Source organism: Argopecten irradians, chromosome 14 (genome assembly GCF_041381155.1).
Source record: "Argopecten irradians isolate NY chromosome 14, Ai_NY, whole genome shotgun sequence".
In the NCBI taxonomy this organism is placed as follows: domain Eukaryota; kingdom Metazoa; phylum Mollusca; class Bivalvia; order Pectinida; family Pectinidae; genus Argopecten; species Argopecten irradians.
In genome coordinates this window covers 25475536-25492616 of record NC_091147.1, presented here as the reverse complement: position 1 = coordinate 25492616, position 17081 = coordinate 25475536, and the positions used below count along the sequence as shown (strand labels likewise).

The 17081-nt window shown below is 36.1% G+C and overlaps 1 protein-coding gene across 1 annotated transcript; it reads left to right on the top strand.

The window, feature by feature from the left end:
• The first annotated feature begins 2222 nt into the window (after positions 1–2222).
• On the top strand, positions 2223–15646 carry LOC138308240 (cyclin-C-like). The gene is made up of 11 exons (XM_069249227.1): positions 2223–2382; positions 3243–3349; positions 3999–4083; positions 4407–4476; positions 7080–7131; positions 10599–10690; positions 11603–11694; positions 12038–12105; positions 12404–12483; positions 12640–12758; positions 13452–15646. The coding sequence occupies exons 1-11, from the start codon at positions 2351–2353 to the stop codon at positions 13510–13512; spliced, it is 858 nt and encodes a 285-aa protein (XP_069105328.1). The 5' UTR covers positions 2223–2350; the 3' UTR covers positions 13513–15646.
• The last annotated feature ends 1435 nt before the right edge of the window (positions 15647–17081 follow it).

Below are 17081 nucleotides of genomic sequence, written 5' to 3'. Positions count from 1 at the left end.
TCTATTCTTGCATTTACTTTTTCCTGGTTAGACCTTTCAGTGCTACAAAAAAATATCAATTCCTGTATATAAATATGAATGTACATTCTATACCGGTACAAAGTAACATTTGTTATTTACTTAACAAACAAAAATCACCTTTGTTTCAAATCTAAACTCATGTTGACATTTTCCTGAAAGTAGAAAAATAAATCAATTATCATATACAGCCTGTGTTGAAAGTATTGATTGCTTACCTGGGCCGTTTTCGTTTATGCATGCAGTTGGACTAAATTGAACCATTTGTAAAAGTAATTATTTAAAGTATAAAAAGCCAGCAGATTTTGATAGGGACCTATTAGGGCTTTTTCCAGGCTAAAATAAGATACAGCATACTAGGGCATCTTTAATTCAAAAAAACGTATGACTAGGTCTAACTGTAAAAACGAAAACGGCCCTAGATCAATGGGGTAAGCTCGGAGATCAACAAAATGCAATCTCCTCGGAAGAGAAATTTTCTCAAAATATCTTCCAGCAAATAGACAGAAGAGCTTTGAGAAGCAGGAGAGCTCCAGAACAAATGATCAGAAGTGATATTCCAGAAATATAAGTGGGCAAATTAAGCGATTTAATCCAGATGTTGAAGATGACAATCATAAAAATAACTTGGCGCCATCAATATTTAACTTGGAAATATGATGCAGCTGAAGTATGACATTTTCATTTGCACTGTATTATCACCATGTTACTTCCTCAATTGGTAGTCATGACAGCCAGGGTCATATAAGGACATGTCCCGGTTTGTTGGGGAGGAAAGTCAGAGTACTCTGAGAAAATCCACCAACCACAAAATAATAATTGATTTTTGTAGATTTGTGTAACTACAAGAAGAACCAGCGGTCAGTACCTGGTAACTGCCCCACATGGGATTTGAATTTACCGTCCAGAGGGGGAGAGCTTGTGGTAATATGTCGTGACATTGACCACACAGCTTCCGCTGCCTCAGTCATGATCATGAGAGCAAAGGCTGAGCGTATACTGCAAACCAATTTCTTTCATGACTTCTAAATTCTGTGATTTCCATTTCAAAATAAGTTCGCAGATTTAAAAATTGAATTGATATTTTCTGTCAATATAAATGAAGATGTTAATTCACTTAGATAAATTTTCAAAAATTTACTTGAATCGAAAAAGTAAATCACATGCGGAAAAAAGTTGGTTTACAGTAACTGGCACCTCTAGGAACTATAATGATGAGAATGACACTTGGAAGCTTAAATGCGCCTTCTGGCATCCTTGATACTCCAGGAGTTATTTTCACTGACGTTATATCCACCCCTGGATTATCTCATTGAAGGCGCAGTTCAGGAGAATAAAAATTGATCTATCACAGTCCTTTAGAGACTTCCTTTGAGGACTAAAGAGATGAGAGAGGGATGTCAAACTTCAAAGCCACAGTGAACGGTTATTCGATTCTTTTGATATTTGTCGAAAGGCCAAACCACATTGAACCTTCACTTTTGCGAAGACATATTCCAGGGATAGATATTACGACTGTGACAGTTATCTGGAATGTTGATAACGACCTTCTGGGTGATATTAACTGGATTGAATTCACCTGAACTATGATAACTAAACAGTTTATATATCAATAATACAAAGAACATCATCTGCCACATTTTGAACAAAAAAACAACTTATATTATCATCAAGTGACAATGTACATCTTTGTGCTTTACAATACATTGGTAAACTATCTCTGTTTGTTTAGTTGGCATCCATCAGTCCATAAATGCTGACCAGAAACGACGTTAAAGTCATTACTATTAATAAAGATTCAAAACGTAAGTCCACACATCTCAAAGAGATGACAAGATGGACAAGACATGTTTTGGTATATTATTGTTTTGAATTTAATGTCAAATTGTACTGTAATATGCTTCCGTTTTCATGCTAATTTTGAAACTCTTATAAAATATTTCATAGTATTTGGGAGTTTAAAAATATTCAGTTTTATTTTTCAGATTTAAATCACGAAAATTAAAGGAGAGAACAAATTTTATTTCAAGTAATAAAATAACATCTTTTTATTTGGGGTATTTATATCAAACCAAAAATTAGAGATGAAAAGTACAGCAACTAAAAATCCTCTCGAGCACGTGGTACAATGTTTACAAATATATTTTTAGAAAATCTTGGCGGAAATATTTATACGCATGCGCAAAAGAAGAATTTCCCTTCATTTCCGGTATTCCTCGAGAATCGAGACGAACCCATAACCGGCTAAACAAAGCGATAATAATTACATTTTCAGGGGTTTAATTATGGTCAAAGGTATATCACGGTGTTTCTAGGATCCCTCGGATTCATTATGGCTGGTAGTTTCTGGCACAGCTCTCATTAGTAAGTATGAATTGAAATAAAAACTTCACCGACATCACAATGTAAATTGATAATTGTGGGAAACATTTTCTTTGGGCCTATTGAGGATATTCCTCCTCGAGTCCCTTGTTAATACCCCTAATATGAAATAAGTGAAGTTGTGAGAAACAACTAGGCTAATGCGATCGCTTAGTCATCTCGGCTTACGAGTGGGTTGCTGATGAAAATAGTAAAATTAAATGCTTCAAATCCCTCCTCGAGATTCTTTTAGTCTTTGACAAAATTAATACTCTCGAGAAGTAGGAATTAGTTATAAATATAAATGAGAATGCATATTCAACTGTACACGTCAGTGAGGTGTGTAGCAGAATCCCAAGGTAAATTTATCATAAGTGACCAACAGTGCTGTGCAGGTAGCTGATAATTGATCAATCGATTAGTGAGAGCATCACCCTGGCTAGAAGGTCTTCAACAATGTTGGAGCACGACGAGACACTTTTGATCATTATGTCGTGTATTGCCCATAAGAAGTCTCTCAATATCGAGATCTAATATTATTGGATTAGCTAGAAGGCAGCTAGTGTTTGAAGGTCCCAGGTTTAAAAATCTGTCTGCAGGTCGATTGCTACGTTTTCTCCTCTCCTGTTAGAAACTTGGCACCCAATATGGTGGTACAGGTCATGGTATTATGTTTACGAGGAATGTAGTGAGACTGGACTAGGCGGTCACTGATGATTGACGAAGTCCAATCCTGCTACATAAAGGTATTCATAAATTAACATCTACTACCACAGTTCCAAGACACAGATATAAGATTAAATAGGTTGCCTTCCCTTCAAGAAATGGTAGTCATTTCTTCATTTATGATGATGCTTTTTCAGCCAGCAGTGGTTGTTGGACAAACAGGACCTACTACGTGAGCGACAGCAGGATCTCAAAGTTCTGAGTGAAGAGGAATACCAGAAGATTCTGATATTTTTTGCAAACTGTAAGTGTTAGATTGGTAAATATGGTAGTAGGTCATTATCACTATGGCCAGCAGGCATGTACTATGTTCATAAACATAACTAATCAGTCAGTAAGTTTATATTTTAAAATTAGTAATAAAAGTAAAGAAACTTATATCTAGAATTGATAGGTTAGTAATTTATAAAGTTTAATGTCTATTAACAGCCAGGGTCAGTTAAGGATGGCCTCCACTAGTATACAATGTTTTGCATGTGTGAAATAGGTTGGTTGTTTTGGGAGGCTGTGGTATATTTCTGTTGTGTCTCGGCCAAGGGATAGAATCCAGACCCTTCCTTACAGGGTTAACACGCTATTCTCAAGTTTGAAAGAAACGTTAAATGGTAAATTGGGAAGGGAAATTTCCCAAAATAAATTGTATATGTTATGTTTTGTGAATTTGTCGAATAGAGGGTTAGTGGTAGCAGGTAAAATATTTTAACTATTTTGCCGCTTTAAGTGATAGGTTTAATGCTATAGTATGATGACAGTTGTCTTACACCTAATTACTACAGGCATGTACAGCTATATGCAGCTTCTTTATGAATAAGGTACACTTGTACATTTCTTATGTTTTAAAATGTATATATTGATAATTACGCATATATTATTCATTGATATTTTTGTTTTAGTCATCCAGTCTCTTGGAGAACAACTCAAACTGCGACAGCAGGTTATTGCAACTGCAACAGTATACTTCAAACGCTTCTATTCTAGGTATGTTCAGTGAATTTATTATTAAAATTATTGCACTTTGATTATTTTCTGTTTAAAAGTCCAAACAACTGAAATTACAGGGGGAAAAGTATTTCTATTTTTTTTTTTTTTCACCTGAACTTTTTTAACTTAATGCTACACAAAAATTGTATGCATCATTTTAGAGTAAAATACAGATAATTGATATATTTGAGAGAAAATGCAGACACTAAAATGTGCTTAAAAAAATGAAACAGGAGCTTTGAAACTTCATTTATCTACCATAATCCTATCAATGAATTTACAATACCATTTTAAATGTATGGGTACCTTTTTTCTTTCAGAAATTCTCTAAAATGTATAGATCCCTGGCTGATGGCTCCAACCTGTATATTTCTAGCCTCCAAAGTTGAAGTAAGTATGACTTACCGTATTTGACCTAAAGAGGGCACAGGGCGCGGGTAACTGGTGATGGGGACCCTTATTAAGTTCATTATTTCTAAAGTTATTTGAAACAGACTATAGCCCAAAAGCTTGCAGCTAGACAGTCGTCACTTCAAAGAAAACTGCCGCAAACTTTGAAACGGACTATAGCGAGTTTCCCTGCAAAAATCATTTGATGTTTTCTAGCATGTGGACTCTGTTGTCTAGACAGAATACTGGAGTGAAAGGGAACGTGTCAACCTGTCAGCTGTCACGATGAAACAATATTTGAAGGTTTTAATCCGAGCGATGTTGATGTTGCTCAAGCAGTTTATGAATGTAAACAATGTTAACATTGAGCTATCTGAAAGCTACGACTGCTTCAGTCCAGGTCATTGACATTCAAACTATCTAATATCGGATATATATGTCGCTGTTATTTTATTCTGTAAATTGGATAGGAAATAAAATTCTAAGGAAAGGTAAGTGCGTTGTTTATTTTACAAAAAATGATACAACATAGCTGGACAGTGCAGCATTTTATTTTATTTCAAGAAAAAAGGCAGGGACGCCCATATTACAGCAGGCGCCCTCTTTAGGTCAAATACGGTCTTAAGCATTGGTTGTCATATTTTTGACCTGCATTGGTGTGTAACATACATTGGGTGTTCTAGCATATCCAGTAGTGCGCGTTAGCGAACCATAACCATAATAGATATGCTAGAATAACCATTGGGATTAGTAGCAACATATTGGTACTGTGCAGTGGTAATGTAAATATCTAGATATAACAATAACAAGTTGCTCCCTTTGTGTAAATGAATTAAGTTTAGTTTTAACTTTATTTTTTTCTGTGGAAATTAAAAATTAATTAATTGAACATTTAAATTTTCTGAATTTACTTTATGTATGTATTGTGGATATCTCCCGCTTTCTTAATATGTACAGACATGAGCATTTGATATTGGCTTTTTGGAAAACAAAATGAATGTTTATAATTTACCTTTTGCTGTTAGAGTAAGTTATGTTTGACAGTGGAGATATGCTTGTACCTATACATTTGTTTTGGAATTTATCTTTGTGCTGTATGCGTATGCCCACTGGGGCCACCCACACTGCACTTTGTTTGTAAAGTTTCCACCCTTTCTTCAGGAATTCAACAAGATTTGTGTATCAGGTATGAATTTTTATCACATAATCTGCCTGACATCCAATGATTTTGCCTGTGTAATATTTTTGCATATGTCACTAGTGTAATATGACCAGAAGCGATTTTCATTGGCTAGAAATCCATTGTGACGTCAGGCAGAATTAATAAAATGAGGTCAGAAAAAATGATGTGACGTCAGAATTACGAGGACGGCGGGACAAAATGGCGGCCTCTGTTGGATTTTTCGGAATATATTTTGACGTAAATTCTTTGTTATGTAGGTATTTGCAGTTATGTGACAAAAAGTGTTTTAGATTTGTGTTCATTTTATATGAGATTTTATGAAACTCGTCTCAAAGTTTGAATTTTTGCTCGCAAAAATAAAAACTTCTTAGACTCGTTTCATAAAATCTCATATGAAATGAACACTGATGTAAAATCATATATATATATATATATATATATACTATATATATAGTCCAATATATATAAATAGTCCAATTTAAGACTTACCTCCCCTTGATATATTGTGACGTCAACAAACCTATAACACCATCATGTATTGTTGTTGTTATTGTTACCATGTAACTACAGTTGAGCATCTGAAGATAAAGTGAAAGCGCTAATGCTTAACGAAGACTTCGTCGTTTGTGCATTTTTTTCTATATTATTACACCGGACAATGTGATTATTATTTTTTCTGTATATATATATATATATATAGTAGTACATTGTATAAGAATTAGTAGTCAGTATGAACTGGTAAATTGTTAACCACATCCATCCCTTACTCCTGTTAAAGAGGCAATTCACTCAGGTTAATTCTTTTACATAACCAAGAAGCAAACTATGGCATAAATGTGTTGTTCTACATTTCTTATGAAACATACAACATAAAATATTGACAAATTCCACGTCAATGTTTAGTATTTTAATTTATACCGTTATAATTACAAATCGTTGATCAATACGATTAAGCAGATACAATATGTACTCTGTACCCATACCAGAGCCAAAGTCAAGCACATTAAACAAGTGAACTATATAACCATTGTGAAGGTGATAAAATGATTTTGAGGCAAGACAATTCATGTAATAAGGTAAACACACTACTGTCAGAGCAATTTGAGCAGTTCTAGACAAAAGTTGCATTACTCTACGAGCAAGGGACAGGGTTCGGCATACAAGATGTTCGACCACAATGTGTAATGGCGGACAGGGAGCGAGTTTGAATATTTCACACGCATTTCACCACCATAGTTTGAATATTTCACACGCATTTCACCACCATGGGCTTTTCTGGCATATCACAGTAAAACCGACTGATCTAATTTCCATTAGAACTAGGGTTTTTCCGATATATGTACAAATTCTAATGTTCTCTTAGACTGAATTGTCCCTTAATAGATCTGTAATGAAGTGTCTATTATTTTTCCTTCCTCAGGAGTTTGGGGTTATTTCCAACAGCAGACTGATTACAACATGTCAGACAGTGGGTAAGTCACCAGTATAACAATATGTCAGACAGTGGGTAAGTCACCAGTATAACAACATGTCAGACAGTGGGTAAGTGACCATATAACAACATGTCAGACAGTGGGTAAGTGACCAATATAACAACATGTCAGACAGTGGGTAAGTGACCAGTATAACAACATGTAGACAGTGGGTAAGTCAGACAGTGGGTAAGTGACCAGTATAACAACATGTCAGACAGTGGGTAAGTCACCAGTATAACAACATGTCAGACAGTGGGTAAGTCACCAGTATAACAACATGTCAGACAGTGGGTAAGTCACCAGTATAACAACATGTCAGACAGTGGGTAAGTGACCAGTATAACAACATGTCAGACAGTGGGTAAGTGACCAGTATAACAACATGTCAGACAGTGGGTAAGTGACCAGTATAACAACATGTCAGACAGTGGGTAAGTGACCAGTATAACAACATGTCAGACAGTGGGTAAGTGACCAGTATAACAACATGTCAGACAGTGGGTAAGTGACCAGTATAACAACATGTCAGACAGTGGGTAAGTGACCAGTATAACAACATGTCAGACAGTGGGTAAGTCACCAGTATAACACAACATGTCAGACAGTGGGTAAGTCACCAGTATAACACCATGTCAGACAGTGGGTAAGTCACCAGTATAACAACATGTCAGACAGTGGGTAAGTCACCAGTATAACAACATGTCAGACAGTGGGTAAGTGACCAGTATAACAACATGTCAGACAGTGGGTAAGTCACCAGTATAACAACATGTCAGACAGTGGGTAAGTCACCAGTATAACAACATGTCAGACAGTGGGTAAGTCACCAGTATAACAACATGTCAGACAGTGGGTAAGTGACCAGTATAACAACATGTCAGACAGTGGGTAAGTCACCAGTATAACAACATGTCAGACAGTGGGTAAGTGACCAGTATAACAACATGTCAGACAGTGGGTAAGTCACCAGTATAACAACATGTCAGACAGTGGGTAAGTGACCAGTATAACAACATGTCAGACAGTGGGTAAGTCACCAGTATAACAACATGTCAGACAGTGGGTAAGTCACCAGTATAACAACATGTCAGACAGTGGGTAAGTCACCAGTATAACACCATGTCAGACAGTGGGTAAGTCACCAGTATAACAACATGTCAGACAGTGGGTAAGTCACCAGTATAACAACATGTCAGACAGTGGGTAAGTGACCAGTATAACAACATGTCAGACAGTGGGTAAGTGACCAGTATAACAACATGTCAGACAGTGGGTAAGTGACCAGTATAACAACATGTCAGACAGTGGGTAAGTGACCAGTATAACAACATGTCAGACAGTGGGTAAGTGACCAGTATAACAACATGTCAGACAGTGGGTAAGTCACCAGTATAACAACATGTCAGACAGTGGGTAAGTCACCAGTATAACAACATGTCAGACAGTGGGTAAGTCACCAGTATAACAACATGTCAGACAGTGGGTAAGTCACCAGTAAACAACATGTCAGACAGTGGGTAAGTACCAGTATAACAACATGTCAGACAGTGGTAGTAATACCAGACATGGGTAAGTGACCAGTATAACAACATGTCAGACAGTGGGTAAGTGACCAGTATAACAACATGTCAGACAGTGGGTAAGTACCAGTATAACAACATGTCAGACAGTGGGTAAGTGTCACAGTATAACACATGTCAGACAGTGGGTAAGTGACCAGTATAACAACATGTCAGACAGTGGGTAAGTCACCAGTATAACAACATGTCAGACAGTGGGTAAGTCACCAGTATAACAACATGTCAGACAGTGGGTAAGTCACCAGTATAACAACATGTCAGACAGTGGGTAAGTCACCAGTATAACAACATGTCAGACAGTGGGTAAGTACCAGTATAACAACATGTCAGACAGTGGGTAAGTCACCAGTATAACAACATGTCAGACAGTGGGTAAGTACCAGTATAACAACATGTCAGACAGTGGGTAAGTACCAGTATAACAACATGTCAGACAGTGGGTAAGTGACCAGTATAACAACATGTCAGACAGTGGGTAATAAGTCACATGTCGACAGTGGGTAAGTACCATAACAACATGTCAGACAGTGGGTAAGTCACCAGTATAACAACATGTCAGACAGTGGGTAAGTCACCAGTATAACAACATGTCAGACAGTGGGTAAGTACCAGTATAACAACATGTCAGACAGTGGGTAAGTACCAGTATAACAACATGTCAGACAGTGGGTAAGTGACCAGTATAACAACATGTCAGACAGTGGGTAAGTGACCAGTATAACAACATGTCAGACAGTGGGTAAGTCACCAGTATAACAACATGTCAGACAGTGGGTAAGTGACCAGTATAACAACATGTCAGACAGTGGGTAAGTCACCAGTATAACAACATGTCAGACAGTGGGTAAGTCACCAGTATAACACATGTCAGACAGTGGGTAAGTCACCAGTATAACAACATGTCAGACAGTGGGTAAGTCACCAGTATAACAACATGTCAGACAGTGGGTAAGTGACCAGTATAACAACATGTCAGACAGTGGGTAAGTCACCAGTATAACAACATGTCAGACAGTGGGTAAGTCACCAGTATAACAACATGTCAGACAGTGGGTAAGTCACCAGTATAACAACATGTCAGACAGTGGGTAAGTCACCAGTATAACACCAAGGCCTCATCTCATATAGATAACTGGGGACATAGAAAACATAGACCAATGGACAACTCAGATATGAAGCAATCATTTTAATGTGGTTGATGTTTTTAAATTTTAGTAACATCTATGATTATTTTAATAAGGATAATGTGATGATAATTTCAATGATCAGATGGTTTTAAGATTTTATTATACAGTTAAACCTGTCTAATGACCGCCTCCGTATAAAGACCACCTCCTTATAATGACCACCTCTGTATAAAGACCACCTCTGTATAAAGACCACCTCCGTATAAAGACCACCTCCGTATAATGACAACCTCAGTATATTGACCACCTCTGTATAAAGACCACCTCTGTATAAAGTCCACCTCCGTATATTGACCACCTCTGTATAAAGACCACCTTCTTAATTCCAGGGTCCCGTTTGACCAATTTCAACATTATTGAACCAGTGTATAAAGACCACCTGGCTATACAAACATTTTCCTCTGTCCCTTGGGTGGTCTTTATTGACAGGTTTGACTGTACTTCATCTGTATTGCAACAGACAGGCATTCTTCAAACCGATTTTCCGAACGAAAGTTAATCTATGTATACCCAGATAGTTGTTATCTTCATAAAAGACACTTCTCAATGATAAATGTTGAATATTGGCAATAGTCTTAAAAGTACCGAGTTAATTTCAGGATACTTATGATAAATGTATTCAATATCTGATGTTTCAAAACAATCACAAAACAAGTATATATTTTGCATATGAGGAAATCTTTGTTGTAATTTTCAGTGAAGAACAAGTTTTCCCACGCCTACCCTCAGGAGTACCCCTACAGGATCAACAGTGTATTAGAATGTGAATTCTTCCTTCTGGAAATGATGGTAAGCAATGACAAACCCTCCACCTCTGGGTCACGAGTTCAAATCCCATGTGGGCCCGTTGCCAGGTACTGACCTTAGGCCAGTGGATTTTTTCCACCACATAAACGTTGCAGTGTTGAAATGATAAGAGGACGATAATTCAATCAAGGCAGCACAGGGGATTCTACATCCTCAATACTCAAGGGGTTACTATAACTGACCTTATATCCACCCTTGAAATATTTCAAGTAAAACTGAAGGCAGCAGAACAGAATTGGTAATTCAGTACTTTGATGTACATCAAAAGAGCGGTATAACAGTACCCTGCAGTTGACTGTGGCTTTGAAGTTGTCGTTGCTCTCTTTGTACTCTTCAAAGGAAATCTTTGCAGATCATTGATTGGTTCAGATTTTCTTCTGAGCTGCCTTCAGTTTTACTATGAAATAGTCCAAGGGTGTATATAATGTCAGATATAGAAACCCCTGGAGTATCGAGGATGGAGTATCTATTGACCCTGGCTGTTTATTATAGGACACTAATATGAACCAATCAAACTTTTGAAGGGAAGGAGTTGGTGGTTATGGTTACATGAGTAAAAAATGTAGGACTGCAAAATGATAAATTCACATGTGCAAGGGGAAATAACCCTTGCGAGCTTTGTGAATGAGTATCATTGTAATAAAAGTATCTTGTTATTATATTACTATTCTCTATTGGAGTAAATAGCTTTGTAACTACCCTAAGTTCAATAAGATAATTCCAGGCAATTTTCAACCACTATGGTAAACTAAAGATTTTCTCTGTGCCATATCCTGAACAATTTATGTTCACAGTCACCCCTAAAATATCACAATGGATTGTCCTACCGTTTATATTAGAAGAGTTTAAGTTTGCAATGAGGGTGAATGCATTATATAACTGATTTGTTTTTAGGACTGTTGTTTGGTGTTGTATCACCCGTATAGACCTCTGACGGAGTATTTCTCGGATATCGGTCATGAAGATACATTATACCCTCTAGCATGGTAAGTTATTCAAACATTGAATGCATTCTTTCCCCTTTATTGAACTTTGCAAAAAAAAAAACATAATTTGTCACCTGAATGAATGCACATAGTGCTTCTTGTTAAGTCTGAAATGGGGCCATGTTCTGGCCATCTGTACATGGTGCTAGGAGAGAATGAATGACGAGAGAAAAGTATTTCGAATCCAGAGCATGTCAATATCATTGTAAGGGTATAGGGAAAAGAAGGTACAAAAAGTCTCAGTATTTTTAGTCCCTTAATGGGACTTTACTTGAAATGTTAACCTTTTTAGATTTTCTATATATCAATGAATTTGGTTTTTCATTTGATAAATTTATTTCAGGCGTATTGTAAATGACAGTTTGAGAACAGATGTATGTTTGAACTATGCTCCGTACCTTGTAGCGCTTGGTGAGTATATTCTGATTTTGGTTAATGTCAGAGACTACCGTAATTCTAATGTCTCAACCCAAAGGCTTGGTATGACAAATACAGTGATTTTTCCCATCACCAGATTCACATAACTTGTCACCATCTTAACTATTCAAAAAGATACCTGCAGGTTAAAAATTAGTTAGAATTTATCTACTTGACTATATATTTGGCTATATAATATAAAGGAACTGCTTTATCATTGTCATTTTACATCATTTAGCTGTACCCTTTAAAGACCCTGCCTTGTGTTAATGTTTTCCTTATCGTTTTACAGCTTGTCTTCATATCGCTTGCGTGATACAGAAAGTTGACCTCAAACAATGGCTGGCAGAGTGCAATGTTGATATGGATAAGGTAAGCATAAACTGATGATGAATTAGCACAAACTGATGATGAAATAGGCATCAATTGATGATGAATATGAGATTGTATCAAACTAATGATGAGCAAGGCACAAATTGATGATGAGGTAGACACAAATTGATGATGAGGTTCATTTTGTTCTTACAGATCTTAGAAATTTCACGACAGATACTTGCTTTGTATGATTTATGGAAAAATTACGATGAGAAAAAAGACATCGCTGGAATTCTCGAGAAGATGCCGAAGCCTAAAACAAGCCCTACAACGTAAGTTTGACTTCTCCAACTGTGACCACTCATGTTTTAGTAGCCTTACAAACTACAGTCCTATCCCTATCAAGAGAGTGATCTCATATGTGGTAGGGAAAGATGACTGATACTTATAAGGATGCATCATTTTTTTGCCACCAGCTTTTGATGATGTCATCAGTTTTGAGGTACATGCCCAAGCTCAACTCAATTTGCGCTCATCGAAGAAGAATAGTCTTCTCAGAAGATCTTCCACCTCATAGATGGAAGAGCTTCCAGAAGCAGAATAGCTACAAATCGAGTGCCCGGAAGTTATATTCTAGAAGTAGAAGAGGGGAAAACTAATTAGGCTCTGCTGGCACTTGCGTCATAGTAACTCAGTGTTTTAAAATTACACACCAAGTCAGTCTGTGTTATTCAACTAGAGAACACCTATGCAAAAAACTGATATGTTGTCATTTGTCTATTCTGAATTTGCATATTACGGAGTTATCTGCCCATGTGGGTTGGTATTTGAGTGTTACGTCATATTTTTCAGAGAAAAATTACGTAATATTTCCTCAGAGTAATGACATCATGATACCCACTGACAAGGGGAGATAACTCTGTAATATACGAAGACAGAGTAATCCCTCTAAAACTGCTAATTTCGCTAAATTTCATGATAAAGAAAAACTGAGCATATTACCGGTAACTCTATATCTTTTATAGGACTCCAACTACAGCGGGACCAGATGGATCTCAACAGTTACAACAGAATCAGCATCAGTGAGAACTTGAATCTGATTGGTCCTAAATGTACCATCAACAGGGAAAACTTGCTTTTGATTGGTCCATAATTGACTGTCATCAGTGAAATCTGATTGGTTCTTCATGGACCAACATCAGTGAGGCACTGGATCCTATTGGTCCTAGATAGACCATCAACAGTGAAAAATTGGATCCTTAATTGACCAATTAAAAAACATGACTGATTCCATTGGCTTTACCTCCTATTGTATATCTGCATTACGAACAAGGAGTTTGTAGTAGACAACACACATGTTCAAACTTATGCAGAGATAGAAAGTTGTAAAACTTACATTTTATACTAGTATCAGATTTTTTTCTGACATAAGTGCAATGTCAACATCCTGGTACCATTAACTCATTCAACCCCTGAAGACACATTTGAAATCTTCTAAAGCTGAAGTTGGAACAGTTCATTATAAAATTTCAGGGCTGAAACAGTTTTCGACCGAAAAGACATGGAAAAGGAAAGAATTAGTATAAAAATGGATTGATTATTAGTGGTCTGACAACTCACTTATTAAAATGTCAGTTTTGATTTTCAAGTATCCTTAGACCAAATCCTGGTGTGATCACTATATTTTTCTCATTTGTTATATTATCAAATTCAAAATCTCTACCAGTGATGATGTACAACATGTCTGATTATAAAAGTAATACATATAATGTATTACTAACAGTAAGTTACCAAATATGGAATTGGCATTTTGAAGGAGAGTAAAGTGATACATGCACTGTATAAATACTAATATCTGCGGGGGTTTGATTCCATTAAATTCGCAAATTCCTAAAATTTGTAAAATTTAAAAACTTACGAAATTTGTAGACATGTGGTTTTACATATCACATCCAGTCACATAAACGATGTTATCAAGTGCTACAAAGGTGATTCATGAAAATAAACCCCCTACAAATAAGTTCCAAACGGGAAATCACAAAATTTGTACATCTGCAAAATAAAACACCTATACAGTAGCATGTTTATAGTTGAAGGAGTCTTAGTTAAGTACCAGTATTATATTATTAATTGAGATGTCTACATTCCAACGATAATGGTGCTCAGTATCAAAATAATGTTCAATACATCACTGTTCATAGTTTTTCATACATTATTATAAACATAACAACTTTTAAAACATTAAAATATCGGGGGCACGGGTGTTATATATATATTTTTCAACTTCTTCTCCAGAAGGGGAGGGTGCTAAGTACGGCGAATATGGGTCTACAGTTGATAATTCTTTATACTTATTTATCATGTAAAACATTTGTTTTTTAGTTAAGATTCAGAGACTTAAATCATGATTTTGAAAAAAAAATGGTGTTGTGGTATTGTTGTGTATTTGTTTAAGATATTTTTAAAAAAAATACTAGATTAGAGGAATTTCATAAAAATTCTGCAAAGTTATAGCAATGGTTTGCCAAGATAATTAAGTGTACCTGAGGGCTTTGACTTTTGATCCTCAAATATGGTTTGGAAGATGACCTCAGGTTATTTTACGTTGGATTCAAAAGAAATTACTTGTCAAAATGAATACTTGTATGTTGTCAATCGTTGCACTATTACCTTAATAACACGTATCTGCATTTAAGCTGATTAAAGGAATACCATATTTGACCCAATAACCATCCAAACAATTAAAAAAAATGAGGGACACTTGTGGAACTAAATCTTAAAATTTTGACAAGATTATTGCACAAAGTAAGCCACAATTTCTGCCTGCCTTTAAAGTTTTTGAATTACAGTATATATGTAAACGTAGATGCCTCGAAAAGGATGAGGGGTGCTTATTGGGCCAAAATGGTATACCGTATGCACACTATGATTTTTGGCATAATTAGGACAACTTCTAGATACATAGGTCTTATTTGAAAAGCATTATGCTAAAAATTAAAATGATGTGTGCATGTACTTTCCGGAATTCTAACATACTCAGTGGAGGAATATGTATTTTACAGCAGAATTTATCACCTTTCCATTGTGCACAATTAAACTGATACAGTGTAATAATGGGCAATTTTATTAACGGGAAATTATTATCCCACAATAGTGTTCATTTATTGTTCTATGAACAACAATACATGTATATATATATTGTAATAAAAATTGAAACATACACCTGTTTTCTGTTGTCCACATATATATCCTTCAAAAGTCACTCTGCTTAAGTTCAACATTGAGAGAGAAGGGAGGATCCACCTTATGTGTGTATGTAACGTATTACCATCAGATGGTGGGCTATTCAAGTCGCCTTTTGTCCATGGTCCATCCTTCCGTTGTTAACAATTTTTGTTACCACTGTTTCTCAGAAAGTGCTGAAGGGATATGTCTCAAATTTCATGTGCAGGATCCTCTAGGAGCCTAGTTGTGCATATTGCAATTTGAGACTGATCGGTCAGCAATATGGCAATAAGCACCATCTTGGATTTTGAAAGTTGAAGTTTGTTACTGCTATTTCTCAGAAAGTATGGAAGGGATCTGTCTCAAATGTAGGTTTACCTCGGAGCATAGATATGCATATTCCATTTTGAGACCGATTGGTCAACAAGATGGCCGACACACAGCCATCTTGGATTTTGAAAGTTGAAGTTTGTTACTGCTATATGTCAGAAAGTACTAAAGAGGTCTTTCTCAAAATGCATATGTAGTATGTAGCCAAAGTTGGAAAAGCAGAGAAAAGATCCCTCTTTCCATTGTCAGACGTAGATAATTCTTTGGATGGCGCCAATATCCCTCTGGGATCTCTTGTTGATTATATATGACAAACATTTGAAAAATTAAGCAGCAAATTTAACGAATTCCATATTTTCAACTTCGCTAGCCAAGGATATTCAGTCCAATACGTTGTAATGTAGTGTATCATGCTAAAAACGCTTGGCTAGTGAAGTTGCCATATGCTATGAAAAATAGTTTCTACAAAGTGCAACATCACAAGCTGTGTTTTGGGAATTTATCACCAAATCTCTCTCAAAAAATCAGCTCAAGGTCGGATGCCAATTTTCTGGATAGCATACCTTAGTAAGTACAAAGTACTGATTCTGTTTACTGATAAAAACTGATATGTGGAGTTAGGTGTAAATAGAAAAACTCATTTAATTCAACTGCAAATTCACTTGGTATGCTCACTATCTAATACTGAATAAGGATCAACTCTCTACATCTTGGTGGATATACCTGGGCCTCTTTGATGTTGTGGAGTCTTTTGAAGAGTTGAGATACCCTAGAAGAAAGGCGATTATCAGTCTTTGGAACAACCACAGGCGTTTGGCTATATAGACATTTTTCTCTACTGTGTCACAGGCGTTTGGCTCTATAGACATTTTCTCTCCATATATTATATACTATAAAAAAGTCTATAGAGCTGAGCCAAACGCCTGTGACACAGTATAACATATATATGGAGAAAAATGTCTATAGAGCCAAAGTATAACATATAAATATAGAGAAAAATGTCTATATAGCCAATATATAGAGAGAAAAAATTCTATATAGCCATTATATAGAGAGAAAAATGTCTATAGCCAAAGTATTACATATATATAGAGAGAGGA

Bases quoted from the DNA above. Each gene is read 5' to 3' on its own strand.
- LOC138308240 (XM_069249227.1), top strand. From the start codon at position 2,351: ATGGCTGGTAGTTTCTGGCACAGCTCTCATTA. The intron at 4,477-7,079 runs GTAAGTATGACT...TTCCTTCCTCAG, and splicing joins TTCTAGCCTCCAAAGTTGAA to GAGTTTGGGGTTATTTCCAA. The intron at 11,695-12,037 runs GTAAGTTATTCA...AATTTATTTCAG, and splicing joins ACATTATACCCTCTAGCATG to GCGTATTGTAAATGACAGTT.